The following is an 18285-nucleotide window of genomic DNA, read 5'->3' as shown; positions in this document are numbered from 1 at the left end:
TGTGGCGCTTGGGCTGCGCTGGGCGTGAGCCATGCCCGCGTCCACTTGGGGACACATGGCACTTGGGTCATGGCGCTGGACCCAAGAGGAATGGATCCGGCGTCAGGACCCAGGATCAATGGGTCTTGCGTAACGATCCAATTCTATTGGATCCTTCATCAAGACCCAAGGTTCCTAGATCCTACAATTCTAAATATTATTATGTGTTTTAGAAATATTATTATTTTTATTATAATTAATATTATTAATAAAATAATTAATAAATTTGAAAGAAAATATTATTATTAATATTAAAAACATATTATTATTTATCTTATAATTTTTTATGATATTTTTTATAAAAATAAAAAGTGAGTCTGTGGCGTATTATTATTAGAAATATTCATCTATTCTAAGTATTAATATAAAACATATTTTAATTTACATTGTAAATATTATTATTTTTCTTATAATACAAAGTATTCATATCAAAATATTATTATTTTTCTTATAATTCAACGTATTAATATCAAAGATATTATTATTTGTGTTATAATATTATTATTTTTATAATAATTCAAAGTTTTAATATGAAAAAAAAATTATTATTGGTGTTCTAAATATTCTTGGAAATAAAAATAGTATTATTTGTGTTATGAATATTATTATTTTTACTATAATAAAAAGTATTAATATTAAAAATATTATCTTTTGTGTTATAAATATTATTAAAAAAATAATTACTAAATTAGAAAAAAATTATTCTTAATATTGAAAAACAACCATAGATTTTATTTGAAAGGTAAAATTAAAAATTACTATTATTATTATTATTATTATTATTATTATTATTAAATTTAAAGAAACTATTATTACTATTGAAGAAAAACCACGTGGCGCTTGGGCTGCTACCTGTGTGCTGGGTAGACCCCAGCACACTCGTTGCACTTGGGCTGCTACCTAGGTGCTGGCAAACCAAGCACACACGTGATGCTTGGTCTCCTGCCTCAGTGCTGGACACACCCTTGCGCACACATGGCGCTTGGGCTGCCTGCCTAGGGGCTGGGCATGCCCAGCGCACACGTGGCGCTTGGGCTATACCAACACCCAACTATCCTAGGATCCCGCATGCTGCAGAACCCAAAATAGCCTTGGGTCATTGGCTGTGCAGGACCCAAAATACACTCCAAATAGCCTTGTGTCCTGCCAGCGTCAAGACCCAACTTTTTTATAAAAATAAAAGGTGAGACTGCGGCGTAGCGCGGGCCACCTAACTAGTGTTTTAACTAAACTTTAAAATTACCTAAATAACTTCAAAGGTTTTCCATTGGTGTTATGTTTAATTTTTATATTTTCTTCACTTTTCATTCTCTTTCGAAAAAGAGAAGGTTGGGAATTACTTATTTAGTTTATTTTTATTTAGTTTATTTTTACCAAAAACTCATGTTATGTGAAAAGGCCTCTCATTTATTTAACTAAGTCATCGATACTAATTTATCATATTCAACTAGCAAACCCATTTAAATAAAAATAAATATTTTTTCAATAGATTTTTATATTTTATTTATAACATTATTTATATTTATATTTATATTTATATCAAAATCAATTGTTCATGGTCATCCGCATAATAACAAAAATAGAGAAAAATTACATCTAACATCTTAAAGTTTAGTAAAAATTGCATTTACCTATTGAATTTTGAAAAATTACAGTTTGCAACCTAGGTTAAAGCCATAATACACCTATATATTATAATAATTAGAGACATCAAATTACTCATCGTTTCTCTTTCTCTTTCTTTAACTAACAAACAATGTAAAACTTGTGATTTCTCCCCAATCAAACAACAAAATTACTACTAAAATCGATTTCTCGCATGAATTTATATTTCAACGTAGTTGTTTGTACTGGGTTTGTGTTAAAAGGAGTCATGTTCATGTTTATGTTAAATCTAGTTCTCTATGTATAAATTTTTATTTACAACAATAAACAGATGTGAAATCAAGATAAGAATTTTTCAAAGTTAGAAAGTTTTAACTGAAATTTATTAATATTCAAATCTTTGAAAGAAAAAAGAAAACTAAATCGAATAAATCTATTTGTTTTTGTATTCAAGATTCTTAAAATCTGTTTGGTTTCTATAGATTCTTGTTTCTTAATTGTGGAATAAATGTTTATATCATGTTGAGTTGAAGTATATTGAAAAGAAGAAAACCCTGGATAGATAGCAATGGGTAAAAATAAGATTGTTATCTCCATCGCCACCAACAACAATGGTAAAATAGAAGATGTGCAAAAGGGGAAAATATCAGATATAGCATCACTTGAAGAGATTAGTGAAGAATATTTTAATAAGTAAGAAGTTATTGTAGTTAAAGGTACTCCTTTGAATGAAGATGCTTTTGAACTCACCAATTTTAAACATGGTTTAAGTCTATTAACTTGTCTAACTATTGTCTTTATGTCCGAACCAATGATCTCTTAAATATTAAATGTTAGCTTTAATTTGTCTTATTATTAAGTGTCTTGTATTTGGTTGTCATTGGATTGTTTTGGTATTTTTCTTTTTAAATGTCTTTATATATTTTTCCCGATATATATTCCACTTCACAACTTGATTGTGAGAACTTATGTAAAGAATGTGTATGCTCTAGTGGTCTTATTATAACAACCTTTTTGTGGGGAAATAAAGAGCCAATGTTTGGCTGATAACCTTTATTTTCCATGGAAGATTTTAAAACCTAACACCAATTATTAGCATGGCATGGACATTAGTTGCTTCAAATTTAGCACCACCCGGTAAATGGTGCAAAAACTTTCATGGCTTGTTAACTTAGTTATGTGTCCACCATTCTCCTTTTCATTCAAAATAGGATTAAACAATAACAACAAACAAAAAAAATTAGATGGTAAGAGATATGTACAAGTATCAAGTTGGAGGTGGATACATTTTGGATTATATAATCTTTCTTAAGAATAAGTTGTTCAAAATAAGCCATTAAATAAGTTGTTTGTTGAGGTACAAGTAGATGATAGGTCCAAGAAATCTTTGGTGTCTTCTATGAATAGTAGTAAAGAAGATAAGAGATGAATGTGGTTAAAGTTATTCATATTGAGAAAGAAGAACGAGATTTAGGGAAAAGGGAGATTGACTTGGATTTAGAGGTGAAAAGTGAGGGAGGAATGACGAGAGTGTTGATGTTAAGAAAAGGGTGAAGTCTATTTAGAGAGTGTTAGTGTGATTAAAGATAACAAGTAAATGTGTGATCTTACTACTAAAAGCTTATATAGAAATTAAGATGATGATATTTTCTCTTTTAAAAAAAATTTAATATTGTGAAGTGTTAAATGAGGATCTAGATGGACGATCTAGATTTAGATTTTAGGTGGAGGTGAAATATGGGCATTTGTGGTATTTTCATTAATTTAACACAATAAGGGCTCTTTAGTCATCAAATGAAAAATAATGATAAACATGTAAATAATCAAATAATTTTTATTGACTTTTTTGGCATGCCAGGTACAAAATATAAATTGTTACATGTACACCAAAGTTTAGGATGCAAACCGTAATTTTTCAAAACTTAGTAGGCAAGTGCAATTTCAACTAAACTATAGAATGTCAGGGGTCATTTTTCTCAAAGTTAATTATAAGAAAATAATAAGATGATTCAATAATTGCATACATTGTTGATGTGAAAAGATAATATAGTTGTAATATCTATAAAAAGTAAGGAAAAATTGTTTTATGAGGTATTTGGGACAATGGTGACAGTTGTTTTTCAAAGTGTTTTTTGTTTGAAAATGCATCAAATTAAAGTTTTTTTATTTTTTAAAATTGATTTTTAGATATTAGTACATCAAAACGATCCAAAAACATCAAAAAATTAATTTCAAGCAAAAATAATTTTTAAAATTCCTATTGAAACACCCTTTTAGATAGAAAGGATGTATGAACATGAATATTAAGGATTTGCTTTTGCATCAAAAGGAAAGAAAATAGTGAAAAATGGATGAAGTTTATGTTTTCATAATAAGGATTAAATATTTTATACTTTGAAAAAAAAGTATACATTTATATAGAAAATAAAGATCGACCCTTAGAATAAAAGGTACTAATTGCTAATGAAGCTATTTAAAATTTGTTCACAAAACACAAACAATTAGGGAATTCTAATTTTTAAGGGTCAAAATGAAATATTTAATAAACGATAAACGTTATGGTTTATTTTTCTCTCATGATAGTTATCACATTCATAATGGACAGCCTTTGTTATTTGGTTAACCGAACTTGCATCAACATTAACGTTATTTATCTCTTAAAATGATAAATAATCACCAAATAAAATATTCAATTTTTATTTGTTATTATTTTCTATTTCATATTAGGAGAGTAGTACTTGAACCAAGACATCAATCACTCAAAGTTGTCAATATTGGTTTGGTTGGTGTTTTGTTTTTCTTATTTTATTTTTCTTGTTGAAACGATATATTTCAGTTCCAAATCATTTTAGTATGTTGTTTCGGAGTCGTATATTGTACACACACACTAATTCAACATACATAATTCCAATTCAAATCTAAAAATAAATTAATTTTAAATTATGCAATATAAATACAATATCAAGCATCAAAACATAATTTTAGAATTTAAAACATTTGTAGTAACTCAACACAAACAAAATGTTAAAATATTGAGAAACTAAAATGTTGATCTTGATCTTGTGGTGGTTTGTAAGGAAAGTCATCAACCAAATATTCTAAAAAATAATCATTTTCACTAAGCTTATCCTTACCATCAAAACAAATATCTTCATCCTCTAAAGTCAAAGTAAACAAAGATACCTCAATAGTTTCTCAATTTATATCATCTCCATTAAAAAGGGTAGGTTTTCACAAATCCACTTATTTTATAGTTCAATGATATCAAGGCTAATGAGATCTAAAGCATCTCTTATTTTGCTCAAATTCTCATAAAGTACAAACATGAAATAAAACAACATGAATATAAACCATATATATTAGTGATAAATTTAATTTTTTAAAAAAAATAATATAAATGTTAGTGAAAATAGTAATAATCATTTTCAATATTATTATTAATAGTATGATAATTGTCGCACCCTAAACGCAAAGGCATGATGACACTTTCCAGACGGTGTTCTAGATGGTTTTTAGTTTCATAAAGAAGTCGTCACCTAGTATTATGGTTACTAAAAATCCTAACTACTCTTTTAGATACTCTAGGCAAGTGGCTGATTGTGTAAAGGAAAGTTATTAACACCCTTAGTATGTCCTACTTGAGGTAAGTTGCATTGTTTTTTTTTCTCTTTCTTCATTATAGTTTAATGGTGTTTTTATTCCTATTAGTCTACTATGACGGGTTTTCTACGATGAACAAACCTTGGTTTCGTAAGTCAAGAACTTGGTTTAAAATAGTGAAATGTCCTCAATTATCATTAAGGCTTCTTTTGGGGTAAAACTAGAATTTTTGTTGCTATATCATTCCAAATAATATTTCAAATAAAATTTCTTGCGGTTTTATCTTTATAATAGAAGTGAATGAGTTGTATTATTCTCAATAATATTTTGGATATTAACCTTATATAGGTTTTTTTATCCTTATATTAAAGGTCAGTAATAAAAATTTATTATCCTTAATAATATTTTGGATATTCACCCTTTTTAGGGTTTTTTTTATCCTTATATTAAAAGTGAATAATATTTTCTTGACAAAAATAAGCTTTTAATGTTTTTTTGAAAGACTTGGTCATATGTTATTTAAAATAAAATCGTATTTTTTAAAGAAAGGTTTTTCTGTTGTTTTTTTTTTTTTAAGGGAAAATGACTTTATCAATTCTAAAAAAGTGTTTCACGTGTAGGTCATAATTTCAAATATTACATACATGAGGGTAAAAAAACAAAAAAGTAAGGAATTCAAAATTAATTGTAAAATTGTCTTTCGAACATTAAACATTTATTAAAACTAGACAAAGATCGTGTTCGACAAGATGCAAATAAAATATTTTTATCAAAGATAATTTTACCACGATATCAATTCAAAAATAATTATTGTTCATCAACTCAAAACCGAACAATGCCAAACATCCACACAAGTTTTATTAATTTCACTTGCTTTGTTCAAATTTCATGTTAATCCAAATAAATCAAAATAAATCCACACATAACTCATGCACCAACGTAATGTCCAAAAAAGAAATCTTAATCCAAAAAAAAAATCTCACAATTCAATACAAATAACCACAAATTTCAAAAAAAAAAAAACACACATCAAACCAAATTATAGTGTCCATACAATCCAAATATTATACAAAATAATAAGCATTTGGTTTCAAAATTTCACAATTGTATAGCAATTTGTCTAAAAATGATTTGTGTTTATAGATCGACCTTCCGAGACATTTGAAATGTCCAAGATATACTGAAATTGATAAAGAAAGACTGCAAGAATAGTGGCGACGCGTGTATCACGTGCCATCACCACTATCGATGCGTTGATTCACATACCGCTACTTCTGGAGGGGAGTGAGCTGGTGGATCTAATGGTGATTTATCTCATCTTCACCTCTAGACTGGCGGTGACACCCACCGCTCTCAAGGACAGAGATTTGGACTTCCAAAGCTTTGGTTTTCTATTTCTTCCTCTTTCTCTCTTTCAGCTCACTCTCTCTCTCTTTGCTGTAACTTTTCTTTCTTACTCGACTCCTTTTTTAGCTTGAATTTCAAATCCATGACCCGAGTCATAAACCTCACTAAGTTTAATAACTTTGTGTCTTTAAAAGTATTTTTATTCAATTATATAATAACAAAAATAGTCATTAGCAAAATTGAGTATCAACTTACTATCGAGATATTTGTTTGAAACTACAATACTTTCTTTTAAAAAAAACCAAAATAAATTATGAAGTCTAATTCTAAATTAACCTAAGTTGATTCGTCAAACTTCTGATCCGGGTCATAAACTCCACTAGGTTTAATAACTCTGTTTTTTCTGAATATATTTTTTATTTAATTATACAACAATAAAAAATAGATGCTCGTAAAATTAGGCACCAACTAAATATCAGGATGTTTGTTTGAGGCCATGATAAACCTACAAAAAGTAAACTAAAACAAATTATAAAGCTTAATTCAACATAAACAAAATATTAAAGGATCAAATTGAAAAAAATAAATAATCAAAGAGGAAAAAAAAAAAAAAAGGTCATGCACACATGTGTGGGGCAGGCCTGCAAATGAGGACTGTTTTTATTTATTTATTTATTTTTTAAGGGGCGTGTGGCATGTCGTTAGAAATTTTAGACCAAAATTAAATTTAGAAAAACTAAAGGAACAATAGAGAAAGAAAAAGAAAAGTAAATGGATTAAATAGAACTTTTTCACTCGAATTTGAGATTAGCTATATGGTTTCTCCTTGTTTTACCCTTTAATCATTTTTTTGTTGAATTTTGTTTTTCTCAAACAAACCTTATCAAACTAATCATTAATATGATCATTAGAAGAAAAAACAACTAAGGGTGAAGGAGAAATTACCATAGCCCAAGAATAAGATTACTATTCATTGGAATAGAAATTCGATGATATTGCTCCTGGCTCAAAAACCCTTTCAACTTAGCATTGAAGACAAGGTGGTCTTTTTACCATGATAAAATTGTATTTTACAAATTGTATGGGGTTAGATTGGTCACTTCGCTTTCTTTTTTTTGCATAGTAAAAATACAAATTTAACTCTATAATAAAAAATATATATATATAATGTCTATTACCCAAGGATGTTTTGGTCTTTTTTAATTTTATCAAAATAGTGTAATTATTATGATGTCCTTAAAAAATAACTCTCTCACTAGGGGTTTTTTTTGTCATTTTAAATTGGTTTTATTGTAAATTTGAAGGTTTCTTAGAGACTTTTTTGTAATTGAAATATATTAAATATAATTAAAAAAATGGTGGCTTGTGCATGGCACACGCCAGCATTTAGACATATGGAGGGCGGTCCGACAATCAAATGCAGCCTTCTAGAGTAGCGTTTGAAAGGTCTCAACATCCATGACCCAATAAGGCAGAACATGTTCCAAGATTCACGGTGGTTTGACGTCGGCAATCATTTTTTTTTTCTCCCTTTTCTCTCCCCACACCTAGATTTCCGCGTTATCCCCTTAAAAATTCAAGAACAATTCTTTAATTTGTTGATTTTTCAAATTTGGTCCTTTTTTTATTATGATTTTTTTTATTTTGAATAATTTATAAAATTGACATGTCTTTTCAATTTCATCCCTCTACTCTTTTTTTGTCTTTCAAATTTGGTCCTTATTTTTTTTTTTTATCAATTTTTTGTTTGAAATCATTTTTCAAGTTGATTTAGTTTAACGATATCACCCTCCTTTGGACTTTTTTCCTATCAAGTTTAATTCTTATTCTTTTTATTGCCATTTTTTTTCTTTGATATGTTTTAAAATTTGATATTTTTAAATTGGTTCATAATAAACTTTTTAATTGGACTCGAATCTAGAGTTTCACGGGTTACGAGTTTTTATGATTTCTTTTATAATTCCATCCCGTATGGGTTTTTTTTCTATCAAATTTGATCTTTATTCTTTTTATTGCTATTTTTTTTTTTTTTTTGCTTTTGTGAGTTTTGAAAATTGATAATTTTTTTACGATTTCATATTCAAAATTAAATTGGTTGAGAGTTAAGTTTCTTAATTCAACTAGGGTTTAAGATTTCATAGGTTGCGAGTTTTGGACATTCAACCATAGAAAGTTTAATCAGGTTTGCTTAGTTTTTTTTCTTTTAAGCTGATTTTGTTTTACTCAATTTTTTAGAGTTTTGCTTTGTTATTTTTTTCGGTTTGACTTATATAGAGTTAATCTTAGATTCATAACTAGAGCCACTAATTTTTAAGGTTAAATTAAGTTGACTTTAGTTTTTTTTGTTATTTTTTAATTTTATTTATTTAAATTTCATCATAATTTAATATATTGAAAATTGACCTTTCTTGCTTTTTTTGTCCTTTCCTTATAAGTGGTTCTTTGTTTCTTGCTTATTTTTTTTTATAAGATTATTCCAATTTTTTATCTATTATCTATTGTTACAAAGTTTGTGAATTAACCCAATTTAAGTGAGTTTTTTTCTTGTTTTTTTTTTATTATTTTCACCTTTCAATATTAAATTTTTTATAATTGCTCATGTTAATTTTATTTTTTGTTACCTTTTTCATTATTATTTTTTCTTATTGTTATATTTTTTTTATTTATTTTATTTAAATTACCAATTAGTTTAGTTATTTTTTTACCTTTTTCATTATTATTTTTTCTTACTGTTGTTATCTTTTTATTTATATTATTTAAATCACTAGTTGGTTTGATGACTAGGTCTTATTTTTTTTCCCTTAATATTTTTTTACATCAAAAAAAGAAAAAAGATTTAACCAGTCTACAGTAAAACACAGGCCAAAATCTAAGTAGAAAGCTATAATTCAAAAAAAAAAAAAACATGAGGTCAAAATTTAAAATTAAAAAAAAAATTATTACAATAGATCACGTTTTGGTATATTTTATAATTACTTGAAAGGAGAGCAAATATTATTAAATTAAAATCTTAAAATTTCAAAATAACTATTGCTGTCTAAAACAATAAGGGTAGAAAACATTTCCCTTTGAAAATACAAAATTTACTCCAAAAATTATCTCATATATAAATTTAATTTCTATCTTCATTTTTATCTCTTCGTCTAAACATGTTTATGTTTTTTTTATTTAAATCATGTGGCACTAACCAAACTAAAGAGATAGCTTTCCCGCTGCTAACAAAAATTTTTTGGATCCATGATGCTAACAGAATTAAAATTGCCAATCCACACATGACTGAAAATAAAGCTACCCGTTCAGTTCAAACACCATGCTGATGCAAACCAACGGACCAGAGAACCTGCAGCTATGTTCACAAAGTTTCACTAAACATTTTGTAAATGATCAAGTTAAAGAATTATTGACAGAGCTAACTGTGGTTCCAAATAGCAAAGCTAACCCTAAATATGGTGCTAAGAACTTTTAATTATGATCACTGATCAGACTGATCCTAAATCTTTTTACAAAATGTGCAGGCATACTGCTATCAGCTACAAGCAGATTCATCTCATGCACTTGACATAATTTGTACATACAAGTTACAACCAAGCTGGAGCACAAAACTGAACTTCTAAAGGTTACCAACTGCGGCGCTTTGCATCCAGAGCTGCACAAGTCTACAATTAACAGAAAAAAACTACAACTGAAACAACTTACACTACGGATTCACCATCCTTCCTTAGCAACTCCTGCAAAAGATCAATTTGTTTAAGTATTAATTCAATGCTTTAGTCAAGCATCTCTCTCTCTCACACACACACACGCACGCATGCACACGCACGAATACAGACAAATGCATGTGTGCATGTTGCAACTTGAAAAACAAAACCTTTTTCAGTTTTGAGTCTCTTCTAGATGCTATGGTGATTTTCATCACCAGTATACCATTATTTGTATAGGTAAATGCCTATTTCTTTGGAGGCTCAGGGGTTTAGAAAAGTCAGACAAAGTACCGCTATTCCCTCTGATGTAATGTCCAAGGAGGTGATCTGGATATGATAATAAACATCAGGCATGTTTATTTATCTGTAGTGTATGGATTGCTTCTTTTTATAACCCTGTCCTATTTATCAGAATTGTTTGTTGCATATATTGCTCATGCAAGCATCACCAAAACCCAGAAATTGCAGAAATGAATTAGTTTTAAGACTAAAATTACCGATTTAGTAGCAGCAATGGATGCCCGTTGCCTTTCTTTCTTCTCTCGTGAGCACTCTCCACACCAATTCGAGAAATCTTTTTGATATTTCTTCATCTCTCTGAAGACTGAACTGTATAGAGACAACACAGCGTATTTTGAAGAAATAAATACCTTATAATTGCTAGGAAAAGTAAAGTTCAATGTGAGAAGCAAATTACTACTTCAATCTCATATTTACACTTGCCCAATTCCTTTCTGAAATGCCTCAATTTATCTGTCTACTTTCCAAATGAAAATATATGGTAATCTATGACTTTACAAATTACTCTTGGATATCTAATAACATCAACGATTTCAATTAAACATAAACATTAGGTGTCTCTTTAAATAGTTAAAAGACCAGAAGGAAGAACTATTAATGGGATCGAGGAAGTACATTTAGCATAAGGAAATAAGCATCGTAAAAAAAACTATGAACCCAGTAAGTTCTCATACAAATAGATCAAACAGAGGCTAATAGAGATAGAGGTCAAGCAAAAATTTACCTGAAAAGTGTAGACAATATAAGCACAAAATCTTCAGTGCACCAAAAAACTTTGTACATGCACATAAATTTCCTAATAGGTCTCAATTGAATCTTCCAGAAAACCTTTTCCAGGAAAAAAAAACAATGGATGAAATATAAATGATGCAGTGGGAAATCTAAATGTTACTAGACTCATTGATTAAGAACCTTTCCATATAATCCCAGCACACTTAGCAAGGTTTAATGAAAGTCAGTAATGCTAGGGATACTAACACTGATTTACTAAATATTTTTACTATTTTCCTTTTTTAAGAATAATCCTTTTACTAACTGCAGTGTCATCTTTATTAGGATGGCTATTAAAATCATGGTGGGATGGATCATAACAATTAGTGCAGTACTTGCCATCATTAAATTACATGCACCAACTGCAAAGTGTCATATCACTTGGAAAGAAAGTCAGTAAGAACTCTTGGCATCTCTTGAAATATTTTGAAATAAAAGGAGCAGCAAACAAGAAAAGAACAGATACATACAACACCAAATGAGTAGCAATCAAATTGCTGGTGAAAATGCTAGAGGAAAAATGGTTTGATGAAAACTAATGATAACTCACTATGCAAAACATGCTTAATGAATGACCAAATTATTCTTTTCCTGAAGTCAGGCCATGTAAGATTAACAGGCAGTGAAAGGAAATACCTTCTGCACCACAGGAGTAAATTGATCCTATGACCAGATGTTGTGGCCCTAGCACCATGCCTATGACGACCAAGATGAAGCACAGCTCGTCCAGGAATATGAGAGTAATCAAATATTTCCTGCTTTCAAGGAAAACACTCCATAAAAAATACAGAAAAATATAAAACTTCAAAAAAAAAAAACTAAAGCTATTAACATCACAGTTTTGCACGAATTCTACAATATAGAAACCATATAGCCTTGTCGTACACAATTGATTTAGAAATACTGGTTTTATGGGATTGTAAGAATATAAATACCAGATGACACATTATAGTTTCAAAATTCAAATGAATGTTAGCAATTTAATTAGCTTAGCCATCTACATGGCAAGTGGTTCTCAATGGTCAAGTAAAATAGAAGTGCCCACAAATCTAAGTTTTCATACCAAAAATCTGAGTTTCCAGTTTCCATAGAAAGGGATTTAGAAGTTTTTGGAAAATGGAAGGTAACACCTTTTGCCATCTACCTGACAAATTGAAATAAATAGTTTCTGGGTCCTTAAAGAATCTAGTGTTCTTATACTGATTACAAATCAAAGATCTCAACACAGAGAATTCAAAATGATAGCAACAATAGGCCTAGATGACAAGAACTACAATCTGGAAAAGCTGTAAAACATTCAACAACTCGCTAATCAAAGAATAGTTTTATGATTGAAAACTTGTACATGTGAACCAACAAAATTATTTATATGGTGATTCATCCATACAGCATACAAACATGGAGAAATAAAAATAGAATCCACTGGCTCTCTGCACAAAAGCATAGATCAAAGGAAAGTTTTCCTTCTAAATATAGATAAGCTCAAGTCTTAGATCTGTCTTGTGCTAATCTGCTTGAAAAATATTCCACATTAAAGACTAACATACCTCTGGCTGACTTCCTGTATTTACATGTTTATCACACCTTGTGCCCCGGAAAAACAATTCTCCGCCAGAAAATTGCTTACCCAAGCAAACATTCAAAGTTACTTCAGAGTCATCCACATGAAAGCCTATAAATATAAATTATATATATTTAAAATCCGGAATTGACAGATTGTGCAATCAAATAAAAGGTGTGTCCATGCTGTCTTTTCTATTTTCCTTCCTTTGTGTGTGTGCGCATGTGTAGCTATAATGACTCATCAATGAAGTTAATATAGAGATTTTGACATGGATATATTTATCTGAGTAGAATATGAATAAAGAAACAGAAAAGGTGAGTTATATTTCCTATTATCCACCAAGTACCCATCCCCTCCATATAATTCACAATTTCTAGGAAGCATCGGCAAAAATTCATGCACCTAATTTACAAGGTTGGTAAGAGACGTAAACAAATTCATGGATGGTAGAAGGAAAAAAATCACTAACTAAAATATTCAACATAATAAGGAGAGGGGCATGACAATCTTAGTGTCAACCAATGTCTAACATACTAGTGCAAATGTATCAGCTAAGACCTAATATAAGCATCATTACAATATAGACTAAATAACCCTGAAAATGGTACAAGTGAAGACAGCATGCTACACAGATGGACTAGATGTAGACACTACCAGCACGTTATTCATAAAATAAAATAAAAGTACAAGCATACACAGTACACCAATTGATGTTACACACAGATGCAAGCATGGATTTTGACTAGACAATAAATAAAGTAGAATACAGATTGCAGCTAACATAGCCACAGTACAGCCCATAGTCATGTCATGCTTAAAGTCACAATATCATAAAATTTTTCAGACCTACAAGCCATAAACCGCTTGGTGGTGCATAGTTAAAAAAAAAAGAGGGAATAGAAATAGAAACTCTTAAAAAATATTAATTGCAAAAGGAATGCATTAAAGCACGCACCTAAGTCAACATCCCAATCTTTGCCATATTCAACAACAAAACCATGATGAGAATCCAGAGTTGCCCCACCAACATCAGGAAAAAAAACTGCATGAGAGGGAGAAGAGGCAAGGTAAATGATCATACAATTTGTGTTATTTTGGACTAAAATAGGAAAAAGAAAAATCTTCTAGTGAACATATGATACAGCTTATCTAATATCAGCACAAATGTATCACCTTTAGATATAGGACGGATAAAACCATCCATAAGCTTGTCAAGCATTGTTTCAAGGCCAAAATCATCCAGAACAGCTCCGTATTTATTCATCGTATTTGGTCGCATGATTCGAAATTTTGTATCATTAACCCATGCCTCAAAATTTTCAACCTGGAAAATGACATTAAATAAGAGAATGCAAAAGAAAAAATAAACATCTGGATGTAAAAGACTTTTTTTTTTTGTGGGTTCAAGAGTACACACAATTACATGTGGCAATAAAACATAAGATTCACCTCTGCTACTAGCAATTCACAAAAGCGTGGCTGAAGCATCTCAAATGTGAGCACACCAGGAGAGGGTTCTGATATTATGCTTCTAAGACTGTCCTCTGTATTATCATTGATTGCTTTCATGAAGGAGGGGACAAAGAAAGTAACAGGGTGCATTGTGTATAACTCTCTTTTCAAAGGCTGCACAAATATGACAGAGCAAATGAGCAAGGCAAACAGATTGTTACTTGATTGCAGCATTCATAAAATATTAGCATAAAAACAACTCCCAAGTCCCAAACTTCATTTCTTCACAAGACTGAGAATTTGCACCTTAGACAGAAAACCAAATGAGATTACATATACAATAAAAAAAATATCTCTATCTCTACACTTCACATCTCCACTACCATCTTGAGACAGACCTAACCTCTCAACATTTTCATTGCTATTCCTCATAACCTGTAGCATTCTATATGGCAGATAGAACTAATTCAACCATGCGGAAGTCTCAATTTTCATAAAAAGGCTCCTTTATTTTTTCTAGAATGGGGGACGGGCAAAGCATGCAAGTTTATAAAAGGAGACTACCACCAAATGACCATTTAAAAACTTCTTGCAGCTTTGCTTCCAGCCAATCAGAACAACACTTCAGTGTGGAAAACAGGAGAAAAAAAGGTAAACATAGAACCCCACTGTCCTCCACCTCCACGCTAGTAAAGTAGAAAAAGTAACCAAATGTTACAATGTCTCATACCTTATAATGCGATATTATCTTCTGCCTGTATTCTCTATGTTTCTGAGCCTGATAAAAACATCAGAATGAAAGTTATGCAGTATTGGTAAGCAGTTGTCTACCTCTCTTTATAAATGACAAGTACAGCGAACCATAACAAAATACATCATGCCATTACAATGCATAATCCCCTGTTCCCAAATCAACACCCCGGAAGAGAGGAACCCTTCCCAACCTTGCATAATAGATATTCTCACTCATCCCAATCTCCAAGGAATCCTGGAATTACAAAATACTAATCCCAAGTATCAGCATCATTTTATCAAATCAGTAGAGTCCTGTTATTAGGTTACCTTCAGTTACTACCCAGCCAATGCTGAACCTTGTTATTTTCTTTAATTTCAATGACTAGAAGTGCTTGAAATTTTCAAAAAAACTGATAGAAAATATACGCAGAAGCTGTCCACATTTCTTAGGTCGGCTTTATATATTTTTCCATGGTTTATTTTGTAACAGAGGAGCACCCCAGAGGCTACAGGCTTTAAGCTAAGTGAAGAAGAAATGGATGGGAAAACTTCCATAGCAACTTTAGTAATGCCAAGAATAGTAAGGTGCTCTTAATTTATGTCCATGCAACTGTAAAGTTCCTAGCAAGTTTTAAGGCAATATTACGAAATTGTAATTAAACCTGGGCATTAAAAAGTAGCATGCTCATTGATAACTTTAAGATAGACAAAAGCGTGAGACATAAGATGAGTATATCCACCTTCTTTTGCAATTAATACACACACAAGTTTTTTTTTTTCCTTTTCTGTCATTTTTTTAGTGAAAACTAATTTCAGAAATTACAAAAGCTCTTCCTAACAATACCATATATGATGATGCCATGCCACTAGAAATAATTTCCATTCTCTCTTGCTAACTTCATTCCAAATTTTACCAGAAAGCAAGCAAGAGTCTAAGGGCATTTCCGTCATTTCCATAATGATATGTCCGTTAGAGAATTGAAAAGGAAGAGCAAGCAAAACCCTAACAATGCAATTGACTTACCAGGAAACGAAACATAATTTTCAACGAAAAAAAATAAAAAAAATCTGAAGGCGTGGTAATTTGAACGTACTCTGGTTCGCTCTCCATGTGGCAAATACTTTAATAGAATATCTCTCATGAACTTCACTTTCTCTTCTCTACTATCATGAAGCATATTCGGCGGCAAGTATTTCTCCAGCGAGCTAAAAATCGAAGGACAAAAATCCAGTTGCAGATCTTCATAGCTCTCCGGCATGTGATCCTTGTTAGCGTGTAGTCTCAGCCTCTGACTCGGCACAATCACTGGAGCTGGTTTTTTCTCCGGTTCAACCACACCGTTTCCTCCTCCGATCACCGGAGGTGATTCCCGGCGATCCCCCGACATGATGAAGGTCAGTCTGTAGAGGTTTGGAGAGTGTTAGGGTTTTGCTTCACTGCATTGATTGAGGATGAAACGGTAATATTTTTCAGGAGAATTAGGGTTTTGTTTATGTTTTTTCGGGAATTCTGGTAGTGTTGGTTGCGAGCGTGAAATGAGAGTTTTTGTTGTTGCAGTTAGGGTTTGGTCAGAAGGTTATCGTATTTTTTATCATTTTCAGAGCACAAGTGTTAGTACGCGCTACTCTTGGAGCGTAACAAGAACGCGGATCTGGAGTGGGTGGAAATTAGACCTGCGATCTCTTATTATTTTTTCCAATCCAGCGCGTGGCTGTGGTTGGATGATTTCGGTGTTAAAATAGACGGACGGGATAAGTATACTTATCCTCCAACTATCATACAATTCTCAATTAGGTAAAAAAAAAAGAAGAAGAAATTAACCCATTTATTCTCGCCTTAAAAGTTTTTGCCTTCGAAATTATAATAAGAAACAAGGACCTCGTTCACTGTTTGGTCATAAATTTTTAATAATGGATTAAAGCAATGTTTGATGGATCAAAGATGTAATTAACGTTGGTTTTTTTTTTTTTAAGTATCTAGTTAAGAATCATGTAATAATTTAATTGGGGGACACTATATTCTTTTGCTGGGATTTGAATTAAATTAAGTTAGTGTTTAGGAGTATGGTAGTTATTGTTTTTTAAAATATTTTTTATTTAAAAATAATATTTTTTTTATTTTTAAAAATTATTTTTGACATCGGACATCAAAACAATTAAAAAAAATAATTTCAAGCAAAACAAAATTCATAAAATCATAAAATACGGTTTCAATCACAAAAACAAATAACCTCTAAAACCTCGTTTGTTTGTTGAAAATTATTTTTTTAAAATGATTTATATGAAAAGTGTATTCCTAAAAAGTTGGAAAACGTTTTCTAGTATTCGGTTATGCCATGGAAAATAAGCTGAAAAACAACTTATTAATATTTTAATTTTGTTTCAAGTTTATTAAAAGAATAAAGATCAAATCTAATAGATAAAGAGGTTAAAGAAGAATGAAATAAAAAAAAACTTCAATTTCACAAATCATCTCAAATCAAATAAATAGCAATTAAAAGAATGAAAATCAATTTTGATAGATAAAAAAGTTAAAAAATGATAAAATTGAGAAACAAAATTTTAGTTTCATAAATTATTTCAAATAAAATAAATAACGATCAACAGAATGAGAATCATATATGATAGATAAAAAAAATTCAATTAAGAAAAGGATAAAAAAAATAACAATCAAAAGAATAAGGATCAAAGTTGATATATAAATCAAATTCTAAAAGATGAAATTCAAAAAAAAATTCAAAAAAAAATTCAAAACAAATTGTATAGTAATTAAAAGATCAAGAAACAAATTGATATAATCAATAAATAACAAAATATTTTAAAAAAAATTTACAATTTCTGAAAATTGTATTCTTCTAAAATAAAAGGAATTTGTTTTTTGAAAACCAAGCCAAAACTTTTCTTTAACTGAAAAGTATTTTTTGTTGATTAATTTTTCTAATAATAAACAATCATAAAAAAGTTTGAAAAATAATTTTTAGAAAACCACATTTCATCAAACAAACAGGGCATATCTTTAAATTAAAGGGGTGTTTGTTTTATGAAAAATAATTTTCTAAAAACTATTTCCCAAACTTTCTCGTATTTGTTTGACAATAGAAAATTAGGGGGCATTTAGCAATGTGTTTAAAAAGCGCTTTCAAAAAAATTTGAAATTTTTTTTTTTGCTTT

The 18285-nt window shown here is 30.0% G+C and overlaps 1 protein-coding gene across 3 annotated transcripts; it reads right to left on the bottom strand.

Moving 5' to 3' along the window:
• Window positions 1-9938: 9938 nt before the first annotated feature.
• Window positions 9939-16735, bottom strand: LOC7453893 (2-oxoglutarate and iron-dependent oxygenase domain-containing protein CP2). 3 transcript variants are annotated; one of them, XM_002322039.4, is made up of 9 exons: window positions 16209-16719; window positions 15110-15157; window positions 14377-14553; window positions 14101-14251; window positions 13883-13969; window positions 12911-13035; window positions 12000-12118; window positions 10790-10901; window positions 9939-10319 (listed from the first exon to the last, which is right to left on the bottom strand). In XM_002322039.4, exons 1-9 carry the CDS (start codon window positions 16500-16502, stop codon window positions 10284-10286), a joined length of 1149 nt encoding a protein of 382 aa, XP_002322075.2. In that variant the 5' UTR covers window positions 16503-16719; the 3' UTR covers window positions 9939-10283. The 3 variants fall into 3 exon arrangements, with proteins under 3 accessions (XP_002322075.2, XP_024441725.1, XP_052303675.1); XM_024585957.2 differs by having other exon boundaries at window positions 10277-10319; window positions 10790-10896; window positions 16209-16735; XM_052447715.1 differs by lacking the exons at window positions 9939-10319; window positions 10790-10901 and adding an exon at window positions 10936-11420 and having other exon boundaries at window positions 16209-16730.
• Window positions 16736-18285: the final 1550 nt, after the last annotated feature.

Source organism: Populus trichocarpa, chromosome 15, assembly GCF_000002775.5.
Source record: "Populus trichocarpa isolate Nisqually-1 chromosome 15, P.trichocarpa_v4.1, whole genome shotgun sequence".
Classification (NCBI taxonomy): domain Eukaryota; kingdom Viridiplantae; phylum Streptophyta; class Magnoliopsida; order Malpighiales; family Salicaceae; genus Populus; species Populus trichocarpa.
This window is presented reverse-complemented; position numbering and strand designations above follow the sequence as displayed.